Raw genomic sequence first — 26,118 nt, forward strand, 5'->3', positions numbered from 1 at the left:
CCGCTGTGTCATTTTGGCTGAGGTAGAAATCAAATCCTTTACAGTGAGGATGGGCCCTCTGCCCTCGCTCTCATCCTGGGTCAGAAGAGACGGCTACCCTTCCTGGAGACTGCAGCTACCAGGTCCTGTCATGATTCTCAACGCCTGCCGTGCCATGCGTGTTTTGCTTTGGGGGGGTTGAAGAAGCTGAGCACAGCTCCATTCAGAGGGTTCCTGGGAGAAAGATGACAATGTCGACAGTGCGAAAGGAGCAACTCCAAGGCAGAATGGCAGAGGTGGGAAAAACAATGCCCTATTTCCCACCCAAGGCCTCCGAGAACAAGTTGAAAGAAGCGATTACTTGCACAAAATGACCTATGGCAGAACTGGTGGTAATGACCAGGCAGGGTCTGGTTAGCCCTGGCAAAGCTGTGCTCGTGTACTATGCTGTCTGGCTCCAGACTCCTGTTGAGATAGAGCTGGCTCCTGTCATTCCAAAAGAGAAGCGCCATGACACCGCTTGGCCAAGCTTGGATGAGGCCAAGTGGGTCCTTGTGAACTTAACCCCCAGGAGATTTTCTGCCTCTTGAGCATTGGCCGTCATCCTTTTCATAAACCTCAAACAGATGAACCAGCTACCCCAGTCTTCATTTACAACGTGAACTGCTTTCTGGCCATCAGCCTGTCCTGTGGCATGAGGGGCAGCTAAGCCCGTACCACTTCCAGCAGCTTTCAGCCCTGGGCTCAGGCAAGGATTCCTCCTTTATCGCATTCCCTATCCCCCCGCCACCCCAAGTGCCTGAGCCCAGCAGTCTCTACCCAAAATACAATCCTCACACCAGGAAAAATAAAGATGAAGGCTCTGGTCCTTGGTTCTCCTGAACCAGGAGCCCCCGAAGAATATATAAGCCTGTCCTGTGGGTGAGCCTGAGCCACACCTGGCTTGTAAGTCCTCCACTTCTGGTTAACAACAGGAAGTCCTTGTTGGGCCATGGGCGACATTTTGTGGCACATGTGAAGAAGCAATTTACCACTGTTTAGTGTCCTCCCCCCCCCCAAAAAAAGGCCCAGGATTTCTGAGTGATAGCCACAGAGGCTTTACTGGGCATCAGGGGCCCTGAGTGGCTCAGGACCCCACTGAGCCCCTATGTGGTACCTGCTCTGGAGCCCTGGGGCTAAGTTGCTTCGGCTGGCTGACCACGGAGGCACAGGCCTGGGTACCTGGCCTGGAAGGTTCCAACTTGAGCTGGCTGAGGTCCAGGAAAAGGTCTTGTGGGCTGATGGGGGAGGGAAGGCCACAGACAGCTACTCCACTGGGCTTGTTGCTGGACGGTTTCTTTTGCACAGTGTTGGGATCCCAAGCCTGGGGCTTCCACAGGATCCCGCTGGCCCTATTCTGTCTGGGAGAATGGCCGTCCGGATAGATTTGCAGGGCTGCCACATGGGCCACACAGCCTACAAGCATGGGCCCTGGATCAACATGCCCTGGTTTTAAGGGGCCGTGAGCATGCCTCAGGTCCCCAGGTGTCCCGAGTTCCTTCTGAGAGCTGGGGCAGGTAGCAGGGTCTGCAGCTTTGCTTTTCCTGGAAAGGCCTGTTGTCATGGTAGCTGCAGAGGAGGAACGGCCATCCGAGAGGTTTTGTGTTCCTTCGCCTAGAAAGCCATCCTTAGATGGGGCATCAATATCCCTTGCAGACTCCCCCTGGGCCTTACGCTCTCTAACAAGCACGTCTTTGGTTCCTGGGTGTGCCCAGGGTTCCTGCCCGCTGGGTGGCAAGCATGTCATGGTCTTGCCCGTGTCTAAGGCCTGGTCTTCCCTGCCTTGCAGGTTCATTGCTGGTCCCCGGAGGACTTTATGGGGGTCAGGTGGGGCTGCCGGCTCCCTAAGGACAAGAGCAGGGATAGGGGCTGGGGCAGCGGTAGGTGTGGGGGCAGGGGCAGGGGCAGGCGGGGTCCTACGCAGCCAGTTGACAATGCCCATGGTGATGGCAAGTTCTGTGTCACAGAGCTTCAGTAGGCATTCCTTGCCCTTCCAGGTGCTCTGTAAGAAGCCCTGGCTGAGCAAGTCTGGGCCTGGTGCTGGGGCCAGGTTCTCCTCGGCCCCCACATGGAAGCTGCACATAGACAGTGGGGTGCCCAGGGCAGGCCCTGAAAGACTATCAGACACGCACAGGTCATCTTCCAGGACTGGACCAACAGGGGCCTCGCTGGGGTCGTAAAAGAGTTCATAGAGAGCATCTCCACTGTAGCTATCCCTGGGGAAAGTGGCTGCAGGTGTGCCTGGGGTCGCAGCTTCCTTTTTCTCTTCCTCAAGGCCAGGTGAGAAGGAATCATAGTAGCCTTCGTCACTCGTGGACACGGATTCCGGCTGTTCGCTTTTGGGGGTACCTGTGTCTATAGAGCTGGCTTTGGAGCCGCTAGGGGGACCCCTGCAAGGGAACAGAGGTAGTTCAGCTAACCCAGGTGTGTCTAACTTGGGCTGGTCTGCGTCTGTAGCCTGGGGACTCGTCAACCATGGTAGGGCACGCTGCTGTTGCTTCACCGAGCGATTCACACTGTCCCAGAACTTGGTGAAGTCTGATGCTTCGTTCTGGGCAGGTGATGCCAGCTGTTCCGTACTACCCTGGGAGGGGCCGCGGGGAGTCTTGCTGTCTAGAGCCTGCGGTGAGTGGGCTGGGTTCTCTGGGCCTTCTTTCAGCTCCACGGATGGCACAGAGCTCCCATCTGCGAAAATCTCCCCACAGCCCGTAAGTGAATCGAAGCTCTTGAGTGAGGCCACATCCTCACACAGAGTGCTGCAGAGGTCAAAAGGTGAGTCAGGTAGAAATTCATTGTCAGACAAGTCCTGACATAGGCTGTCCAGCCCCAGCCCCTCACCCACGGAGAGGAAGGGCTTGCCTTGCTGTGCCGCAGCACCCAGTGGGACCCCAGGGGACGGCAGGTTCTTCGCCTTCGCTGACAGCGAGGCCAAGTTCTCGGTCTTGCTTCTGCGGATGTGGAAGAGGTTGCGAAAGCACTTCTTGGACCTTTTCAGGGAAATCCTTTTTCTCGGGATGCTCTTAGCCACGGCTGGCACGAAGGGCATCTGCGGCACAAAGTGGCGGTAGTCGATCATACGCTGAGCCCCGGGGGTCTCTGGGAAACTTGCGCTGCCAACCATCTGGCCTGCGGGGGCTGCTGCCTTCGCAGCCCCTGGAACACTGTCATGGGTCTTGCTCTTCCGCACCAACTTGAAGGTGGTTCCACAGAGGGGCCCGGGACCCCCTTCCGAATCAGACAGTATCTCTTTGTTGGGGTACTGGCCATACCCTTGGGCACAGGGACTAGTTTGGGAGCTCTTCTCACCACAGGGTCTCTGCTGCCCTCCTGGTGAAAGCGACCAAGGGCCTGCCTCTTCCTTGGCTGGGCCCGGTGAGTCTGTGAGCCTCTCGTGGGAAATCTGCACGCTAGATTTGATGAAGGTCTTTCCTCTCCTCAGCTCCATGTTGTCAGTGCTCTTGCCAACTGTGGAGGAAAACAGAGGGCACTTGGTGTCTAGGATGCCTACTGTTTAAACGTCGGCGCGACTGGATTTAGAGCCGTCGTGGAAACGCTTCTTTTGGTGTGTCTGTGAGTGATGGTTTTAGATTAGGTAAGTGGAGATGGGGAAGCCACACCCTGAATCTGGGGGACATACCATGCATGGGGCTGAGGCCCCAGACTAAACGAAAAAGCAGACAACACGTTCCGGCTATCGAGTGCGGATACGGTGTGACCAGCAGCAGCTTCCTGCTCCTGCCAGCAGGCCTTCCCCACCATGATAAAAAGGAAGGGGACCCAATCCTGCCATACGGGGACCTTACCCTGCCATACGGGCTCTGCTTTTACAGACAGCTAAGGCCCAGATCTGGTAAGTCCCACGCCTTCTGAAGGCGTATGGTAAGAACAAAACCGAGCCATGGCTGGGGCCTGGAAATGGTTGCATGCCTGCATTTTCAAGTTGCCAAAACGCTCCCTGAACTCTCCAGTCAGTTCGGATTCCCGTTGCCAGGCCCAGTATTTCAACGATGCCACCTCTATCTGTTGTGTAGCTGTTTCTTCCCAACTGAAGTGCTCTCTTCTGAGTAGTGGGGTGGGGGTGCTCCTTAAGCCATAAGAAGTAAACAAAACCCAATATGTCCTGAAATTTACAGAATTCACAAGGTCTTCCTCACCATCTTCCCCCTTCCCCTCCCCCACCCCCAGGTTATATAAGCAGATACAGCGATGACCAAGTTGTGCTGCCTGCAAGTTGTGCAAATAGTCTTGGAGTCACCGCCACTCCTGACAGCCACCCCTTACCTAAACTATTGTAAGTCACCCCCTAATGAACTCTCTGGTTCACCAAATTAGGTTACAGTGGAGTAAGCTAGTTAGTCTGTCCTTAGTGTGCTAACTGGGGTGAATATATGTTTGCTCAGATCTCCCCAAGAAAAGTCAGACAACACCCACCCTTGCTACATCCTCAGGAGGAACATATCAGCCTTCTGAGTATATGGACTGGAGGCCTCAATTAAGTAGGCTGCCTCCCAGGCTTGAGACAGTGGACCATCCATGGGAGGACCAGGCATCTGTACAGTGGCTCTCAAGCAAGGGGAGGCCAAGACTCTCACAGGGTTTGCAAAGCATGAGCGAGGGGAGGAGAGTGCCTCATGGCACATACGGCAGAGTATCATGGACCAGAAGGGCTGGCAGCTGTCACTGACAGATACTGCCTGGAGTCCATCTAGAGATGGTTTCTAGGGAAGATGCTACAGTCAGCACTGGGAGTCAGAGGGGCGTTTGGTGGCAAAGGTACTAGTGACTCAGTTCTTCTGTCGTAGCTGAGCCTTACCTGGCTGTATCCCGGGGTTCACTGAAGCATTACTTGGGTCGTCTGGTGAGCGGGTGGAAGCAGGGGCATTATGGAGGCTGGTGAGGCTGGCCTTGCAGACTCAATGAGGAGAGAGGAATGGCAAAACTCTGACCAATGAGATTAAGGCTGGAGTAAGGGGAATGCTGTTCTGGAAGTGGAGTTACAGGGTCTCCCAAAGGGGGAAAAAAAAGTACCAGGATTCAGCAGTCACAGAAAAAGAGGGCAGGAGGGGAATCCTGACACTGAAGGCCAAGGGGCTTATACCAGAGGTGGCTCAAGAGAGAAGAACCTAACATTCTCCCCTTAGGCTAGGTAAATGTGTAGAACCAGAGGATCCCAGCAAGAAACAGCAAAGCCAGCACATGGCCGGAAAACTTCTGAGCTCTTCCCCAACCCCAGCAGAAATTCTCTCTGCCTCCGGCCTAAATGTCAGCTTCCCTCAGTCTGCCTACAGATACTGAGGCTAACTCCGTTCACTATCTGAGCCTGCTCTGTGGTCATCCTCTGCACTTGTTCACCCTAGCCCCAGCCCAGGGGTGGGACGGGCTGCAGCAAGTTCAAGGCCAGTGGATATTCAGCCCAGTGAACTGGCCCCCAAAGATGCATCCTGCTTGCCTCCAGATGGCAGCATGAAAGCCATCAGCTGACACCAAGGCTGGCCAGAGTCCCTGAAGTGCCCCTGTATGCAGTTCCAAGTGGCCAGAGGGCCTGCCTCCGCTCTGTTGGCAAAGCCAGCATTACAGAAACTCATGGGCAAGCTGACTGGGCTCCTGCCACCTGCTTGCACCTGTGGGTAGCACTTCCTCCTCTCCAAGTGACATCTGGGACTTTTGGCTGGGGGACAAGACAAGAAGTCTGCATGCTCAGGAGAGCCACAGAGCCTAGGCTTGGCTCTCTTCCTACCTGGCTCCTCTAGTGACAGAACACCAATTCTTGGGCACAGTGCCTCATGTGCCATGGTAGCTTTTCAGCCCAATGGGAGATGGCATGGCACAATGCCTCAGGCCATGTTGGAAGATGGCAAATACCCAAGCCTTTCCCACTCCGAACCTGCAGATTTCTACTAAAAACATTCCACCCCACACATTCCTTTATAGGTCTGTTGGACGCAGATGCACATGACAGAAGGCTTACTGTGCAGGCTGTGGTGTCAAGGGACTCAACCTGAGCATTGGTAACACCCAGCTAATCAAGCAGAAAGCTTGGCCCATAAGCTTATAAGGGACAAACTACTGCAGCCCCTACTTTACAAAGTATAAATTGAGGGCATGGAGAAGTGGCTTAGAGGTTAAGAGTACTTGCTGCTCTTTCAGGGGACCAAAGTTTGGTTCCTAGCACCCACACTAGAGAGGTCAGAACCACATCTAAGTCCCAGCTCTGGTTGAGGGAGGAGGTATGACTCTCTTCTGGCCTTTTCCAGCCTCTGCACATGTGCATAATTTAATTTTTTTTTTAATTTCAGCTTCAGAAAGGCCAATAAATCAACCCATTGGTGGTAAGCCTTGGACTTGAACTCATGAGCCAATGGCTCAAGCTCTCTACCTCCCTCCATTCAGCTCCTCATCCCTTAGTAGGCGAGGCTGGCCTTGGTGTTGTCATGCCCCTGCCTCTGCAGTGCTCGGGTTATAGGTTGAACACTACCACTGAAACTGTCATTTGTGAGAAACCTACAAGTAGCAAGTGCGTTCTCATGAGAAATTCTGCAAAACCCAATGAAGGCAAAGCGTGCAGGCCACAAGCATAACTGGTCCAACTTATCGCGGAAAGCAGCGTGATTTTAATGGAGAGATTCGTTATGAGTTATTTAGTTTGCTTTTCCATATTTGAGAGGCATATTTTAGTTACCGTATCTGGAAATAGTTTCATCGGGCCACAATAAAGATCATTTCACTGTATGTAAAATGTTGTACCTGTAAGAATTAAACTGAGTGGACAGGGCTATCTTTCAGAAAAGCTACCAGTTTCCAGTTCTCAGAGTAGTCAACTGAGCTAAAACTCAGGAACAGGCGGAGAGTTCATTCCATTCTGAACTTAGAGTGTGATTCTCCTAGCTCAATAGTACAAAGGCGCAGACCCCGTTATAGCGATATGGCAAGACCACTGAGTTTAATTGTCCCTCTTCATATGGTAAGAAAAAGTAGCAGACACTTCATGACAACACACTGGAGACATCAGTGCTGGGCAGCGGCCTGTCACTTCAGTCAGTTTTCACGTTAAAATGTTCCTTCCAGCCTGTCTCTTCAGAAATGTGAGCCTGCTGCCCGATGGCAGGCCAGCTGGGCAGTCACCTTCCACAACAGCCTTCAGAAGCAGAGAGAGATTTATATGAACGGCCAGACGCTAAACTAGCACTGCCTCAGGGCAGAGGCTAAATGGATGGAGGTTCTCAGTTTAAAAAAAAAAAAAAAAAAAAAAAAGCACACTCTGCTTTCTAGGCCTGTGGTTAGCAGCCTGTGAGTGGAAACAAGTCCTTCCCCCAGCATATGCCACATCTCCATCTCTCCTTCCCTCCCTTGTGGTACCTCCCTTGTGATCTGCAGAGCTTAGCCACCATGGATATTTTATTCTGGGGCTTGTATTGCTCTAAAACAAGATTTAACGTTTTCAAAGCCCAGAGCTTCAACTGTAGCAGACAATTGTTTACAGTATTGTGAATGTGTGTGTGTGTGTGTGTGTGTGTGTGAGACAGACAGACAGACAGACAGACACAGACAGAGACAGGGGGGTGGGGAGAGGGAGATGTTGGGAGTGGTATTTTGTGGACATGGAGATCAGAGGTGAACTTCAGGTGTCATTCCTCAAGAACCACTGACTTTGCTTTTGAAAGTTTCTCACTGGCCCCTGGAGTTTGCCGAGCAAGCTAGGATGACTGGACAGTGAACCCCAAGGATCCACCTGTGTCCCTAAGTTCTGGGATTTCAAATGCATGCCACTGTGACTGGCTTTTTGTGTGGCTCCTGAGAACTGAACTTGGGAAATCATACTCAATAGAAATTGTAACAAAAATGTGTGTTACTCATGTGTGTGTGTGTGTGTGTGTGTGTGTGTGTGTGTGTGTGTGTGATAAGAGGACAGCCTGCAGCAGTCTGATTCCTCCTTTGACTGTATGGGTCCTAGGAATCCAACTCAGGCCATCAGGCTTGGCAGCAAGTGCGTTTAGCCCACTGAGTCATCTCAGAGGCAACCCCACCCCCCCCCCATAGCAAGTTCTTTACGGACCAAGTTATCTCCCCAATCTCCATGGGAAGTCCATAAGGCTAAGATCTTCAACTCTAGTTGACAGTTAAATATGATGTTATTTATTAAATGAATTATTTTATCTATCTGAAACACCTTGACCATATATTTCATTTGATAAAATTTCATGTTTTTCAGTCCTTTAAATAGGATGCTGCCCTGGAAATTTTAATTCTAAAAATGCAATTTGTCCTAATAATTTTCTAAGATGGGCCCCAACCACACTAAAGCTAAGCCTCTCATCTTGAAGATGAACCTTCACAGTTCATGAGATCAGAACCACGCAGCCTATTTATAATTAATCACCTCCGTTTCAGGGATGTGATGTTTAAGTGAAAATCTAAGACACCAGAAGACACTTCCAAATGATACAGGAAACATATTCTAGACAGGGGGCATACCCTGCAAAAGGCCCTGGGGACAAGGAAAGAGACATTTAAATGTCTAAAAGTGGATGCAGTGATCAAGGTAGCAAGCTATGGGGACAAGCCAGGAGACCAGTCAGTCAGGATGCCATGCCTGGCCTAAGGTCCCAGGAAAAAAGCTATGAGAAGCTACAGGTGAAAATGGAAAATTGGGACAAGAGAGAAGGCAAGAGGAGGGTAGATTAGAAACTACACCAGAAGCCGGCAGAAAGGCGACTCAGGGATGTTTATGTCCCCTGCTGATACACAGCGGGATAAGAATTCACTACAAAATGGACACTTCCTGAAGAGACCCCTCTAGTCTTTAATTTTTTTTTTCCGTGTAATGACTAATTTTAGATCCACTATCTAGGTTTTTCTTTCCCTCTTGGAAAAGTAATCCTGTGCTGGCGTGTGTGTGTGTGTGTGTGTGTGTGTGTGTGTGTGTGTGTGTGTAAATTAAAACAAATCCTCAAGTGACTACATGGCCAGGAGTTTTGGCGTTTGAAATACCTTTCCCATGTCTACCCCACCCCCACCCCCACCCCCACCCCATACCCCAGCAAGTGACAGCAGGCAGTGAACTATGTAGGGTTTAAAGAAGAGCAGGCCTAGATGAGGTCCCTTGTGCAGCGACTTCACCGGGGTAGAATGGGGTAGTGGAGGCTAGGGGGCAGTGGTTTGTCTCTGTGGCAGTATGCCTTGTTGCTGCTGTGGCGAAGGACCAAGTGAGATGGAAAAGCTCTGTGTTCTGGGTTGGGGGCAGGGTGGGTAATAAAACAGAAATAGAATCTGCGGCGAGATCCACCCACTTCCACACTGGGGAGACAATAGGCCCTTTGGGTGGAGGTCCTGGCTCCTCCGAGGGAGCCCCTGCCAAGTGGACAGACGGACCACTATAATCTTACTCCCCAGTCTTTCGTCCGCAGTGATGGGGTTTCTTCCTCTCTCTAACCCAAGCCTAACCCAGTCACCGCGCTCAGCCCCCAGGCCCCACGCATCCTCTCTGGACTCCCCGGAGTGGAGGGAGTGCCCATCTTGGGCCCCTCCACTGAGCCACCCATGGCAGAAAGCGCGCTCAAACATTCCTGGGTACCCCCAGCTCCCGAGGAGGACCGGCGAGGCAGGAACCGATGCAGCCTCCCGGGGCCTCAGCCACTTACCGCTGGGGCTGGGAAGTGTCGCAGGGCGCGGCTGCGCCTGAGCCAGGCAGCGAGTGCGCGCCCGAGCCTTTCGTCAGCACCACGGCCAGCTCCAGGCTCCGCGCTGCCGTTGGGGGCGGGCCTCCGGGCACCCGCGCGCACTGCCAACCCGGGCTCCGCGGTGCTAGGGAGGGCGGGGACCGGAGGATGCTGGCGATAAGGGGAGAAGTGCGAGGGGACTCAGCCGCCACTGCGCCGCCGCCACCCAGAATCGCTCAGCTTGCTGGCTTTGTTCTTGTTTCTAGCTCTTTCTGCCCACCTAGCTGCTCCCATAATGCTGTGGGTTTTGCATTCCTAAAGCCCTGTGGTCCCCAATCCGGAGGGCAAGGAGGTGGGGTGGAGTGGCGTCTGGATATACCCGGAGATTACAGGTGTGGGGGCCCCGCCCCCCTGCACCCGGCAGGTCCAGGGCCCGCTGACTTCAGGTCTCTCCAAAAGACGATGTCACACGCAGCCTGTCTAACAGTTCTGCTCAAGATTCAGGATTCTAAGGCTTGAAAGAAAGGACAAGCCAATGCGAAGAGGCAAACTAAGTATATTACAGAATCGTCCTTACGTCTCCTTCTTAGAGCTGATTACATACGATCATATGATCAAGAATAAAAGAAGCGTTTCCCTTCCCCGCTCTTACTGTGCGGTCTGCTAGTGCTGTCCCCCTGCTTTGCAGTCTTGAAGATGAAACAGAAGGGACGTGAGGAGCCCCTCCCGTCGAACTGAGCACAAGGGTCAGCAGGCTGGGTCCAGTGTCCGGCGCTGAGTTGGCAGGCGGGGTAATAAAGGGTGAAGAAACTCCGCTACGGTTTCAGTGGTCTTGTGGCCCGCCCCGGAGAAGCCAAGGGTGGGGAGCACAGTCATTTCTGTTTATGAAAGGCTGATTTCAACAAGGGGCTAACCGCAGCCGCAACCGTGAGTGTGCATAGGCGGAAGAGCAGTTAGGACTAAGCTGAGGACCAGGGAATAAGAGCCCCCCCCCCCGCCCCCGTGACTGACAAGGGCCACGCCTTTCCTTGATCCAGAAGGCTCCCTTTTGGTCCTACATCCGAAAACCTCAGCACTGGTCTGCAGTCACACTCAGCTGAAACTTCTCTATAATTAGTTGACAGAATTGAGAGAAACTCCTTGACGACCCCCTCCCACTTCCGGAAGAGCTGCACGGTTGAACCTTCTTTCTACCCAGTGACTGACTTAGCGACACACACCTCCCACGCCTTTGCGTGGGACATGCGCACATGAGCATGAGTTGCATATGGGTTGAGTGTAGTCCTCAAGGACTCTGCATTGTTACTGTTTCCGGTCAGGGTCTCTCGCTGAACGTTGGCTGGTCTCATTGACCAGGGATCATCCTTTTGCCCAATACGCCGCCCGCCCCACCCCCCGCCCCCCCCCCCTGCTCACACACACACAACCATGGGGTTACAGACCTGCACTGTAGCCCTTGGATTTTATGTGGGTGCCGGAGATTCAAACTCAGAACCTCACGTTTGTGTGGGAGGCACTTTAACAGCTATATTTGTACTGTGTCGCAACTATGTCTTCTCTTTTCTTTTATGGCACTAGTTCTCCGGCCATTGCTAGCCATACTTCTTTCAGATTTCCCACACCGTGAGACCAAAGGAGCCAGATGTCTATGGTGCTAGTAGGGCCAGCTGCATTAGTGGAGTTTCGGAGTCTGCAGCCATGAGAAGTCCCACATCTAAGGGGTCTTGGGGGAAAAGGAATGGAACACCATTCTGCTGAGGAAGGCTGGCAGAGTTGGGACTGTCTGTCAAAAGCACACTTCAGTAGTGCCAATTTGTAGTGGACGGCTGGGCAAGGAGAAGGAACGTAACACCTGGAGTGGACCTGGAGAGAGGCATTCTAGTCCCTGGAAGAGACCCATCCGGAAAGGTGACCTCTCCAATCCCAAATGACCTAGGGTTAGGGACACTGGCAGACGGAGTGGCTTGTTGCTACAAGTGGCTTCTTTTACATTTTATTATAGTTTAAACTTTTCCATCATATTTTAAACAACACACAAATTTTTATTCTTTTTTTGTTCATGTGTGCGCAGATACACGTATGCATGCAGGACAATGTGCGTGAATATGGGTGTGTGTAGAAGGCCAGAGGTCAGCGGGTGTCATTTCTCAGATGCTATTCACCTTAATTTTGAGAGAGAGTCTCACTAAAACCTAGGGCTGACAGATTCACTTAGGTTAGCTGGCCAGTGAGCAGCAGGGATCCATCTGCCTCCAACACACCAGCACTAGGATGGCAAGACAGCTCCTCCTAACACACACACACTCACTCATATGCACACACTAATACACACTCATGCACACATGCACACTCATGCACACATGCACATTCATGCACTCATGCACACACTCATACACATGCACGTATATGTACACACTCATATGCACAAGCTCATACACACTCATGCACACATATGCTCATACACATGCACACACATGCACATGTATGCACATTCACACACACATCCTTGACTTTTTATGTCAGAGCTGGGAACTGAACTCAGGTCCTCAGGCTTGTCTGTAGGTACTTTATTGACTGCGCCTTTTTAAATTTAATTTTAAAATCTAACTGGTTCTTTAATCACAAAAGCTAAATGAGTGAATTCTTAAACAAAAAGTGAAGGAAATATATATATATATTAGTTCATATGAATGAGAAACCATACAAGAATACTGTAAAAAAAAAAAAAACTGTCTCCATTTTCCTCAGTGCCTTGATAAGATTTTTAATTTTTGTTTACTGTTCGGTCCATGTGTGTTTTTTTCTAGATAACATGCTTTGATTTCATTGAAATACCTATTTTTTATTTAATTTGCACTAAAATATTATAAATAAACTTTGACATTACACACTAAAATGTTTCAATATGTATTTCAAAACAGTATTTTTATACTAACAATAGCCCTAGTATCATGTTTTCAAAAATCCACACAGTCAAAGGGGGAATCAGGTTAACTAGCAATTAGCAAAATATAAATAAATTAGCAATAGTAATTGACACAATGGACTAACTCTTTCTCAGTGTAATAATGCTATTTTTGAAATCTGTTCATGCAAAGACATAAAGAAACACAAGAAAACACTAACAATTCAAACTTCAACTAAAGACTGGAACTTCGTTTAATAAATAAACTGAGAAGACTGAAAACTAAGTTCTGATCATTAATTGAAATTCCACTTGTTAATGCTTTCCCATGGTCTTTGGTACGAAGTGAGAGCCACACTTATCTGTAGGTGGGTATAAGGGTATATTTTAAAGTGCGATTAGCAATTGTGTGGATCTAGTAAAGTAGTGCTGGTAAGTTCTCCTTTAAGGTCCATAACTTCACTGGCTCTGAGTTTTCAGTACCAGGCATGATTTCCCTTCTGTTGAGAGGGCCTTAAGTACAGTTAGTCAGCTGTTGGTTGCCCCCAAGATATGGGAGCCACTATTGCACCTTGAGGTACATCTTGCCACGCTGGCCATAGTTTTAGTTAGTAGGAGTTGTGGCTGGGTAGGTATTATTGGCTGTTTCCCTCCCTTGGTCGTTTGCATAGCACCTTCTGGTACCAACTTGGGAAGGAGGCTTTTTCAAATCTTTTGAGTGCTGTGTTGAAATATGGGGTGTCTTCTTCAATAGAAACTTACTGTCAACCTCTGGGAGCTGACCGAGGGCAACAGCAACTGGCCATGTTGTGTTGGGAGTCACACGGAAAGAAACTCTCATGTCTGGTCCTTAGGTTTTTGTTAGTCTATGGATCTTGTGGGGAGCATTGTCAGCCCAAGGGGGATAACTTCATTTAAGAAAAGAAAAAAAAAAAATCAATAAAAGAATTCCTAATGCTATTCCTATATACTCATATATTGGTTTCGGCCCAGCCAACACTAGAGAGGTTCCAGCGGCAGCTGGTGGGAGCAGATGCAGAGACCCACAGCCAAACATTAGGTGGAGAGAGAGCCCAAATTAGAGAGCTCCACTGGATCCCTCCCCTTGGAGCTTAAGAATGCCATGGAAGAAAGGGAAGAAGAATTGTAGGAGGAAGAGGGGTTGAGGACACCAGGAGAATGTGGCTCACAGAGAGCCACTGACCGGGGCTCACAAAAACTAAAGCAGCAATCGCAGAGCCTGCATGGGTCCACACTAGGTCCTCTGCACATATGGTATGGTTGTTAGCTTGGTGTTTTTGTGGGACTTCTGCTAACAGTGGAAGTGGGGGGGGGGGATGCCTCCAATTCCTTCACGTTCCTGGGACTCTTTTCCTCCTACTGGGTTGCCTCGCCCAGTCTTGATAGAAAGGCTTATGCTTAGGTTTTTATATCTCATTGTGTGTTAATATCCCTGTGAGGCCTGCTCTTTCCTGAAAGAAAACTGGGCAAGGAGTGGATCTCGGGGAGAGGGGAGATGGGAGGGTGCAGGGACTGGGAGGGGTGGAGGAAGGGGAAACTGTGGTTGAGATGTACTGAAAACAAACAAAAAACAAATAATAGCACTAAACGTAGTATCTATCTATACTCAAAACACACAAATGCACATGCACATACATGTATATGTATTGTATGTAATTTTATGTTCAAACATCCTGAGTGTTTGCCTCTCCTCTCTCCCTAAATAGCACTAACACACTCCATCAGGAAGCTCTGCATTAATTCGTTTGGTCTGGTCAATCTTTGTATGTGTATTTGTGCCATATGCATGTACAGGTGTGTGTGTTTGCATACGTGGGAAGGTCCAAGATTGATTTCAGGGGCCTTCAACTATCACTCTCTACTGTACACTGAAGGCCTCTTGCTAAACCGAGAGCCATTTCGGTTAGGTTTGCTACCAGCTTGCTCTGGGAGCCCCCACTTCAGCCTCCATCCTGGAATTACAGGTAACCACTCCCGCATAAGTAGGTTCTTTATATATTTTAGATTTTTATGCTCAATATTACAATTTAGTTGATTGCGTCCGTCAAGGTGCAAAAGTTGATTTTGGTGAATCTCAAGTTATTTCCTTTATCATTTAGCACCTTGCTTTTGGTGTCACATCAGAGGAACCGTTGCAATCCAACCTCAGGAACATTTCCTACCGGTTCCCTGTGAGAGTCTCGTGGTGTTGCCTCTTTACTTTTAGGTCATTCATGCATTGTGGGAGGCGAATGGATGGCTTCATTCTGATACATGAGGAAATCTAGTTTTCTTACCACCGTGTGTCGAAAGCACTGTCCTCTCCCTATTGAGTGGACGTGCCCTCCCGGTGAAAAACCATTTGACTACATATAGAAGAGTTTATTTCTGGCTTGCTTATTCTGCTTTGTTGATCTGTGTATCTGTCATTTTGCCGACACTACATTGTTGATTACTGGAGTTTTGCCCCAGTCTAATTTGGAAAATATACAAATATTTTTATTTTAAAACTTCATGTCTTGGCTTAGCTTTATTTTTTTTATCAGCTTTATTGGTTTTCTTATATTTTTCATCCTGATTAATAGTCATACCATTAGTAATACTGGAATTAAAACTCAGTGATAGAGTACTTACCTGGGAAATTGGGTTTTATTAGGTAAGGGATTACTTAACAGAGATAGTAAAACAGAATAACCTTTAGAATGCACAAAAAACTGCAACTTCCATCCCCTTCTGCCCTAGTTAGGCATCTACTGCCGTGTAAATTCCATGACCCAAAACAACTTTGGAAGAAAAAGGCTTCTTTCAATTTATAGTTGTAGTCCATCATAAAAGGGAAATCAGGGACAGGAACTCAAGGCAGGAACCTGGATGCTGAAACTTAAACAGAGGCCATGGAGGAACATTGTTTATTGTCTTGTTTTCATGGCTTGCTCAGATTGCATATATTTTTTTTCAAGGACCACTCAAATGCACATGTGCACACACCCATTACGCCCATGTAAGCATACAAATAAATAAAACACATATCGCTTCCACCAACACATATTGAAAGAAAGAAAGAAAGAAGCCGGGAGGTGGTGGCACACGCCTTTAATGCCAGCCTCGGGAGGCAGAGGCAGGTAGATCCCTGTGAGTTTGAAGCCAGCCTGGTCTACAATGTGAGCCCAGGATAGCCAAGGTCACACAGGAAACCCTGTCTTGAAAAACCAAAAACAAAAAAACAAAAAGAAAAGTTGTAATGAGTGTTCCTGGGCATTAGCTTCCCGCCAGCCCTTTCCTAACTCCTTCAGTGCTATGGTGTCTTAGTTACATTTCTATCACCATAACTAAGGCAAAGCATTTAATTTGAGTCTCACAGTTCCAGAGGGTGAGACTATGGCTATCATGGAGTGGGGCATGGCATCGGGCATCATGGTACTTGAGCAGTAGCTGAGAGCTTACCTCTGATGCACAGGCATGAGGCAGAAAGAAAGAGACCGGGCCTGGCATGAGCTTTTGAAACCTCAAAGCTCATTCCAAGTGACACATCCTCTCCAATAAGGCCACACCTCCTAATTCTTCCTAAACAGTTCCACAAACAGGAGGCTAAGTATTCAAATATGAGTCTGTGGAGGCCATTTTTATTTAAACCACCACATATTGTTTAACATTTTAGTTGCATCTTATTTGTTCTCAAATGTATTTGCTGTAACTTCATAATGATCGCTAGTTTATGATTTTCTCTTCCTCTTCTTTCTTCTTAACAGCTTATGTGCTTGTATGTGTGTGTGTGTGTGTGTGTGTGTGTGAGAGAGAGAGAGAGAGAGAGAGAGAGAGAGAGAGAGAGAGAGAGGCTTAAGAGATTTCAGAGAAGAATATTATCAGCTGACCTAGAGACTGCTCTTGTGGTATTTTTGATAAAAATATGGCTACCTTTTGCCTTGTCCTAAAAATATGCTAGAGGCTAAATTGAAGAATTTTGGATTAATGGAATTGGCAGACATGTTGCAAGAAAGCCTAGTATTGACTGTGCTATGTGAATATTAGTGGTCAATTTCAAGAATACCTACAATGAAAAGTAGAAAACAGGGCAAAGAGGAATAGAAAATGTACAATTTGAGGAGAAAAGGTGCATCAGAAAATGTGATGTTGGCATCAAGTCCTGTGCTCAAGGAGATAAAATGTTTAAGGTTTTATTAAAATGGAATAAAGGGAGTGGTACCCTCTGGGCAAAGCACTACCCAGCTAAGCTTGCAACTTGTGAAAAGTGACTAAAAAGAAGTTTAAGCAGCAAAGGAAGCCATCAACAATGGAAAGCTTCTGCAAATATAATTCAAGAGGGAGACCAGGTTCCAGCCCTAGCAAGCAGAAGAACTTGGAAGCTTTGGCCATGTGGTTCAGGATTTAGAGTCAAGAAGGATACAGGAAAGGGATTGTAGAATCCTCCCCCATGCCACTGAGGCCAGGAGTGTGGCAGAGAAGTCCCTGCATGACACCCTGGAGAGGCCATTGTGCCATTGTGTGAAACTATGAAGGTGAAGCCTGGATGGCACTGGAGACTTCAAGATGTTGGAGATGGCAGAGCAGTGGGTTACCTACCAAGGAGATCTGTAGATAGAGGGTGAAGCAGCCCAAGAAAGAGAAATGTGTTATAGATAATAATAATAATAATAATAATAATAATAATAATAATAATAATAATAATAATAATCTGGAAACAAAGAGCCATCCAATAAATCTTTAATGCCAAAAAATGGAGTTGCAGGATTTGTAGTTTGCCCTGCTCATTTTGGGGTGTGCTTTGGTCTAGTATTTCCTCACTATGTCCCCTTTACTCCCTTTCAGAATGGTAATGTATATTCTGTGCCATAGTATCTTGAAAGTATAGAATCTGATTATTTTATTTTATTTTATTTTTATGTTACAGGGCATTACAGTTCAGAGATTGCCTTGAGTTTCAGAAGAGGACTTTGGACTTTGAAACATGGTTGAGACTGTGAAAGGCCAGGGACTTTTGAAGTTGGACTAAATGCAATTTGCATTATGGTATGGCTACAAGCCTGTGGATGCCAGGGAGTGGGATGCCGTGGTCTGAATGAGAATGCTCCTCATAAGCCCATCTGTTTGAATTCTCCGTCTCCAGTTAGTGGAACTGTTTGAAAAGGACTAGGAGGTAGGAGTAGTTGGAAGAGAAGTGACCTTATTGGAGGAGGAGGAGGTGTGTCACTAGGGGCTGTCTTTGAGGTTTCAGAAGATCACACCAGCTGTCTGTCTGTCTGTCTGTCTGTCTCTCTCTGTGTGTGTGTGTGTGTGTGTGTGTGTGTGTGTGTGTCTGTGTGTGTGTCTGTGTGTGTGTCTGTGTATCTGTGTCTGTCTCCCTCCCCCCTCTCTGTCCCTGTCTCTCTCTGTCTCCTTCTCTCTGTGTCTCTCTGTTTCTGTCTCTGTCTCTCTCTGTGTGTGTGTCTCTCTCTCTGTCTCTCTCTGTCTCTGTCTTATGTCTGTCTCTGTCTCTGTCTGTCTGTCTGTCTGTCTGTCTGTCTGTCTCTCTCTCTCTCTCTCTCTCTCTCTCTCTCTCTCTCTCTCTCTCTCTCTCTCTGCCTGCTACCCGCAGATCACATTGTAACACTCTCAGCTACTGCTCCAGCGCTATGCCTATCTCCTTCATACCATGATGATCATGAACTAACCCTCTAAGACTACAGTCAAGGTTGAATTAAATGCCTTATTTTACTAGAGTTGCTTTGGTCATGGTGTCTCCTCTCACCAATGGAAAAGCCATTAAGACTTTCCTGGATCTCAGGTTTGTTGCCTTCAAATGGCAGGATGGAGGTTCATCTCTGCAGATGTTGCCTGTCCCTCATTTTCTCTGTTATCTCTTCTGGGATCTCTGTTCCTGCTCCTCATTCTCACCTTGGTGACTCTCCATCCCTCTCAAAATGTTTTGTTGTTGTTGTTTTCATTTTTAAGAAAAATATTTGGTGGGACTAGGGGTTGCTGGTGAGGTATTTAAGTGGTTAAAGGCACTTGTTGCTATTGCAAAGGACCCAGGTTCAATTCCCAGCACCCACATGAGAACTAACATCTGTTTATAACTACAGCTCAAAAGAATCCAGTACCTTCTTCTGGCCTCTACAGGCATTGCAAGCACATGGTACACAGATACACATGCATGCAAACACCCATACACGTAGCATATGAATAAATCATCTTTTTAAACTAGTTTATGTATAATCTTTCATTTTTTTTTTTACCAGTTTGTGATATTTTCTATGTTTTACTGAAATTTGAGCATTAATTGTCATATAATTCACTTCAGGAAACTTCACTCGTCTGTCTTTACAGCCATCACCTTTTTAGAATATATCTAAAACTATCTCTTTTTGCTCTTCTTTTTGTAGTGTTGGGGCTGGAAACCAGGGCCTTAGGAACACCAGGCAAGTGTTGCACCCCTGCTGCGAGGGCAGCAGCTCCTGCCTTGTCTGCTTTTGATTGGTCATGTTGCCAAGACAAAAAAAAAAAAAAAAAAAAAAAAGACATTAATGTTACACACTTTTTGCTCTATGTCTGCCTTAAAGTCTTGATGGTCTGCTTCTCCTGTCTACTTTTTTTTACTTCATGGTGAGTTTTGTGCTTTTGTTGTTGTTATTGTTGTTGTTAAAAAGCAAAACAAAACAAATGCCTGTAGAAAGCATCAGAATTGATTTCTTGCACATTTTCCAGGGGCCTCTGCCAAGCTAGGGATATTTTGTGTGTGTGTGTGTGTGTGTGTGTGTGTGTGTGTGTGTGTGTGTGTGATATGACAGGTGTTTGTGTCGGTGTGAGTGCGTATCTGTGCACTTATTTTTGAGACGTGGTTCTTCATTTAGCCTGGGGTTCATTGGCTTGGCTAGGTTAGGCAACAAGCTCCAGTGATCTGCCATCTACATATACATCTGGAGTTACAGAATGCACTGCCCCAGTTGCCTAGTTTTATGTCACGTTGATACAATCAATATGAGGAAGGAACCTCAATTGACAAAATGCCTCTGTAAGACCCAATTGCAGGGCATTTTCTTAATTAATGATTGATGGAAGAGAGGGTAGTGGTGGTGCGTGGGGTACCCCTGGGCTAGTGGTCCTAGGTTCTATAAGAAAGCAGGCTGAGCAAGCCATGGGAAGCAAACCAGTAAGCAGCACCCTCCATGGCCTCTGCATCAGTTCCTGCCTCCAGCATCCTTACCTGCTTGAGTTCCTATCCTGACTTCCTTTGATGACCAACATGATATGGAAGTGTGAGCCAGATCAGCCCCTTCCAATGATAACCCTGAGATACCCCATACCTAGCTTTCATGTGAGTGCTTAGGGCTTTAACTCAGATCCTCATGTTGAGCTCTCAGCTTAGCCCCAAGACCACATTTTGCTTAAAATGTATTAAATATAATAATCAAGTTCAGGTTTTGTTTTTCTAATTATAGAACTGCAAACCCACACAACAAAAGACTTTGGACCATGATTTTTCCCCCCTTCCAAATACTGCTTAAGTTCAAGACAGAAGCATTTCTTTGCTGATGTCAACAAAGGGGTTTTGCCTTGTTCTTCCCTTAGGTTCTGCCATGCTTTAAAACTTTAATTCCTCCCAGAGCCATGTGAAAACCCAAAGAAACTGCATTAAGGGGTCCGTGTGAGGTCACTAGTCCACTGGACTCTTCTCTTGTCACAACACTAAAGCCCTTACAAAAGAGGCTTCACGGGGTTGGCAAGATGGCTCAGTGGGTATGGTAAGAGCTCTTGCTGTGCAGGCTTGGAGACCTGAGTCTGAATCTCCAACACACCTATAAAAGTCAGGCATGGCTGTAATTGGTTTTACTCCTACACTGGGGGCTAGGAACAGGTGAATCTCAGGACCTCGCTGGCCAACCCAGACTAGCCGAAATGGCGACCTTTCAGTTCAGTTACAGAGCCTGCTTCAAGCAGTAAGGCAGCAAAGGAAAGAGGATGACATCTGATGCTACCTCTGCCCTCTACATGCATGAACACGGGCACATGTGTGTGCGTACGCACGCACGCACGCATGCATGCGTGTGCGCGCGCACGCACACACACACACACACACACACACCTGCATATTCATATGCATGGGAGAGAGGGAGAGAGAGAGAGAGAGAAACAGACAGAAAGAGAGATGGAGACAGACAGAGATGGAGAGGCTCCACAGGGAATCCTCTTTTCTCTTCTAATTTTCCATATGAGCATTCAGCATTTCTTCCTGCTAGGAAAGTGTTAAAAGGCATCATCTGTGAGTCATGAAGACTGGGTCTTATCCAAATACTGAACCTTGGTTTTTAGACTTCCTAGTTTGCAAGAATAACTTTTTACAAATAAATTTCAGTAATTTATAAATGACTCACTTTCTGCTTATCTAAGAGTCTCTACTTTTGTGATAAATACCACAATCTATTACAACTTGGGGGAGAAAGGGTTTATATCATTTTCCAAATCTTGGGTCTCACAGGTACTGAGGGCAGCCAGGGCAGGAACTCAGTGCAGGAATCAAAGTAGGAACCTGAAGCTTGAGGGACGCTGCTCACTGACTTGTTCCCCGTGGTTTGCTCAGTCTGCTTTCCTGCCAGGGGTTAGCACCGCCCACAGTGGGCTGGGCCCTTCCACATCGATCGCTAATTAAGAAAATGCCTATCATAATGTTCTACTTGTAGGTTTCTAAGACCCTCTGGATCCTTCTACTTTGCTATTCTCCCATGCTTCCCTCATTTAGAGTCCCAATAGGATGTCCTCCCCTCTGTCCCAGTTTCCTAGTAAGTGAAGGCTTACATGGGACATGCCCCTTGGGCTAGTATGCAGATATAAGTGAGTATGTACCATTTAAGTCTTTCTGCTTCTGGGTTAACTCACTCATTATGATAATTTCTAGCTCAATCCATTTATCCACAAATTTCGGGAATTCCTTGTTTTTAATAGCTGAGTAGTATTCCATAGTGTATATGATTTGGGCCCAGGGGTCCCGCTCAAACTAAGGCACCAGCCAAGGACAATACAGGCGGTAAACTTTAAACCCCTACCCAGATCTAGCCAATGATCAGAACAGTCTCCACACTTGAGTGGAGAGTGGGATATGACTTTCTCACGTACTCTGGTGCCTCACATTTGACCATGTCCCCTGGAGGGGGAGACAGGGTGGCACTCAGAGGAAGGACAGCAGGTTACCGAGAAGAGACTTGATACCCTATGAGCATATACAGGGGGAGGTAATCCCCCTCAGGAACAGTCATAGGGGAGGGGAATAAGGGAAAAAGGGGAGGGAGGGAAGAATGGGAGGACACAAGGGATGGGATAACCATTGAGATGTAACAAGAATAAATTAATAATAAAAAATTAAAAAAAAAACAAAATAGACTTCCATTTTAATAATATATGTTGATGACTTTTGGAAGAAAAAAAAAAAAAAGAAAGAAAGAAAATGCCCACAGACTTGCCTATAGAAACTTGGAGGAGGCATTTTCTCAGTTGAGTACCCACCTCTTCCCAGATAACTCTAGCTTGTATCAAGTTTAAAGAGCCAACCAGGACAGCCATAAAAACAACAGACTAATACAGGTTCCTAGTTCCTCTGGTCCTCTCTCTCTCTCTCTCTCTCTCTCTCTCTCTCTCTCTCTCTCTCTCTCTCTCTTTCCGTCCAGCCTTCCTTCTGAGTTGTGGCCTTCGGGACTGAATCAGTGCCCTCACCCACAATAGACAAGTGTCCCATCACTGGGCTACATCCTTAGGCTTGATTTTCTTGATGTAGGGGAGATAGGGAAGATAGGAGAGAATGTGTCAGCTCCTGTGTCAAGTACTTCATCCATATCACCACATCCTGAGGAACCCTGATGCAGATGTGGCAATGACTGTGTACTTGTAATTGAGTTTCTCCAGGCCACCCAGCAAATAAGTGGCCTAGTGTGGATGTATCTCGCTCCAAATCCTGTGTTGATTTTTCTCTTCATTGCGTTGGCTTCCTGCTTCTACCTTTAAGAAGGCTTTAGAACCATAAATAATAATAATAACATTGGTATTACTAGTATTACTACATTAATACATTGCTATAACATAATAATGACAAATATTAATGCATGGTTATAATATATTAGTAATAACCTATATTCCACATCACCATCTGTAGACTCAACTTTCTTAACCAAAATATTTTATTAACAACTTACTGACCGAGCCTACGGCAATTTATAACCAGATTAACTAAAACAGTAGGAAATGAAGATTAATTGACACAACAACAAAACCTTAAGGATATCAGTTCCAAGGAATGATTCTCCGATCGGGAGCCACAGGATTTCTTCCACTGGAACCTGGATAACAAAACCTCAGAGCCTCAGCTGGAGCCGGAGCTCTGAAGCCTTCCCTCAAGTGGTTTTCTCTAGGAGCGTCTTGAAGGGCAGTGATGAACAGCCAAATCTATCCCAGGTCTCCAATCCCCCTGCTGCCAGTTCTGGGCTCATTTATATAGCTCCTCCCAGAGTCTGTTCACAGGATCTTTTTCATCTGGTAGCAATTAAGCTCCTGCACGAGGTGGTTGCCCTGCTAGTGAATTAACATCACCTGTTCTTTTACTAGACTGTTCGATCCCACACTTGGGATCCTAAAGAACAGGTTTCTCTCCTTCAACCATCTCATGACACATCTTCATCATTATCACCCTGTGTTATCATCATCATCATCACATCATCATCCCAACCTCTGCTCCATCAACATCATCTTCCTCCTCACCACATCAGCAGCACCATGACTGTCATGACGTCATCACTGTTGTTGCAGTTAACACCAGTACCGCAAGCCCCATCACCATCACATTGTCAGTTTGTTACTTCCTTTTTTTTTTTAAATCTTAAGCGAATCCTGACAAACCTAAAATTTTCTTTACTCATTTCAGTAGCATAAAAATATAATCAAACAAAATATTCTTTTGAAATATCTGAAGCTTCACGACAGCAACACAAAGCATACCGGCTAAAGCCCCCACAGGATGCTGACCCATTCACAGGGCTTGTGGAAGCTTTGTGATGGGGGGACGGTGGGCAGTCTCTGTTCCTCTCAGATACCACACCTGTCACCACCCCTGGTGCCCAAGAGTTGTGACACGTGACCCTCGGAGGTTGTCACCAGTCTCATTTTTTTCCAGTTCAGAAGTTCTTTCCACCAACATTGAAAAAAAAAAAAGCAAAACAGCTAAACTTTCATTCTTTCACAGTGTTCCAGCCCAAACATGGGGTGAAGCATCTACAAGCAAGAGTTGTGGAAAATGGACTCAGGAAAAGCATGCATCCTTCATATATTCCTTCAGGGCAGTCGTAGCTCCGGTGTGAAAAAGCAACCTGGTGGGCTTACCCGGAGAATTACATCACCCACAGGACCTCCAAACCACTCACAGCTGAGAAGCTCTTAAATGCTCCACATTCACTTGCTTTAGCAGTCACACACACACACACACACACACACACACACACACACACACACACACACACACACCATGGCAGATGTCCTGTGTCCATATAGAGGTCCTGAAGAAAAGTGGGATGCATGGGGTGAGGACACTGGTCTATTTCCATCGCCTCCTCCACGTCCTCACTCCAATAGCAAAGTGCTCATGCCAGGTTGCAAAGCAGCTTTATAGACAAATATATTTCCCATCTATTCAAAACTTCAGACCAGCAGTCTCTGGACTCTCCCAACTCTTTCCTTGGTGACTGTTAAAAAGTCTTCATGCTCTTCAGGTGGAAGGTTAACAGCAGAGGTAGCGAATGGGCAACAACATCTTCAGTTCCAGGAGAAGCAGTTTAAGGAGGATAGGGTCACAGACTGATTGACTCTGCATTGGCCGCACACTGTACACATGCTCTCCCTGGGGTTTGGCAGCAGGTGTGTGGGTGGAGTGACAGGCCGACAATGCTTTCTTTTCCAACCATGATACGTGCTGGGCTTAGCAGGTTATTTTTATTGCTAGTTCCCAGCTGCCTGTATGTATTAGCTCCCCAGGCATAGAGCAAGCTAGAATGAAAGTTAGGATAAATAATTTGGTTCACACACAGAGTTGCCATTATCACTGGGGTCAGCCAGTTGCAACTGAAACAGTTTCTCAAGCCAATTGGCACAGTTAGAATGTAGCCATACACCTCACCATTGTCCAGAATAGCCATAAATGGCATATGGCCATAGACAATGCCAACCATCCTCTTACTATGTAACTGGCTTGTAACTCTTGAAGGAGTTGGCCGATTGGCTGTAGATCCTGATCCCACCTGGCTATAATCATTACAGCTACAATCAAGTGCCTCTCCATCAACTGCTAGAGAAATTTAACAATGAGACAAGCTAACTCAGCCACCAGCTTGATCAAGAGAGTGGTACATCATGGATGGGAGCAATGCCTTACTGGATGGTACCACTCCCCAGCTAGCTGTACCCGTTATGACCACTTCCTTTCCACTGCTTAGAAGACATGGGGGCCATTTCTATAGCTGAGCCTTTTGATCTTCTTTCTACCTTCCTGAGCACCAGTGCACTCTGGTTATCTCCAGTTCTTAGACAGTTATCACAGTTCAGTCCAAACACAAAGACCTCACCACTGTCAAGGACACTGCTCACCTCCTTAGCGGAGCTGCAAGGACACATGCTTTCCTAGTAGCTAGTTTACTGGGGCAAGAACAGAGAGAAGAATGGCCACTTTCCTACAATCACCTTGACCCTGGCTTCAGGCAGTTCCTCCAAATAAGCTGATATCTGCTTTCATTAAATGGACCACTCACTTTCCCCAGTGTCCAATCCTTCCTCAGCCTTCAAATTTTTCTCTCTGTTTCCAAGGGGAACCCAGACAATAGAGGCAGACTCTAGCCTCCCAGGGATGGTGGCAGGGTAGAGGCCTGCCTCGTCTGATGCTTCTACACTAAATAAAATTTCTATTTTTAACATTGTGATTTAAAAAAAAAATAGCTGTTGCTGGATTTATAGTTGAAATGTTCGTAAAAAGCTTATGTGTTAAGGGCATGATCTCAAGTCTCTGGCATTGTCGGAAGGTGGTAGAACCTTTATGGGGGGATGGAGAAGCAGGGTCTACCCAGGAGGAGGTTAGGTCATTGATGATGTACCCTGAAAAGAGATGGGTACACATCATCTCTTTGCTTCCTACCTAGCACAGAATAAGCACATTTATCAGCAGTGCAGGGTTCAGGTCAGCAGCATTGCTTCACACTGCTGGATGACTGCTTCACACCGCTGCATGACTGCTTCACACTGCTGCGTGACTGCTTTATTCTAATGCATGATTGCTTTATGCTAATGCATGACTATTTCACATTAATATAGAACTGTTTCACATTGATGCACGACTGTTTCACACTGCTGTGTATCTGCTTCACACTGCTACATAACTGCTTCACACTGCTACATGACTGCTTCACACTGATGCATGACTGTTTCGCACTAATGCACAACTGCTTCCCATTGCTGCGTGACTGTTTTATGCTAATGAATGACTGTTTCACATTGATACATAACCACTTGATGCTAATA

The 26,118-nt window shown here is 47.2% G+C and overlaps 1 protein-coding gene and 1 pseudogene across 1 annotated transcript; both read right to left on the reverse strand.

The window, feature by feature from the left end:
- Positions 1-771: 771 nt before the first annotated feature.
- Positions 772-9,861, reverse strand: Amer3 (APC membrane recruitment protein 3). Its single transcript, XM_051152822.1, has 2 exons — positions 9,657-9,861; positions 772-3,483 (listed from the first exon to the last, which is right to left on the reverse strand). The coding sequence occupies exon 2, from the start codon at positions 3,461-3,463 to the stop codon at positions 1,106-1,108; it is 2,358 nt and encodes a 785-aa protein (XP_051008779.1). The 5' UTR covers positions 3,464-3,483; positions 9,657-9,861; the 3' UTR covers positions 772-1,105.
- Positions 9,653-25,221, reverse strand: LOC127195284 (RCC1 and BTB domain-containing protein 1-like; annotated as a pseudogene).
- Between the last annotated feature and the right edge of the window lie 897 nt (positions 25,222-26,118).

The sequence above is a fragment of the Acomys russatus genome, chromosome 11 (assembly GCF_903995435.1).
Source record: "Acomys russatus chromosome 11, mAcoRus1.1, whole genome shotgun sequence".
Lineage (NCBI taxonomy): Eukaryota > Metazoa > Chordata > Mammalia > Rodentia > Muridae > Acomys > Acomys russatus.

Coding starts and splice junctions, on each gene's coding strand:
- Amer3 (XM_051152822.1), bottom strand. CDS start 3,463: ATGGAGCTGAGGAGAGGAAAGACCTTCATCAAATCTAGCGTGCAGATT.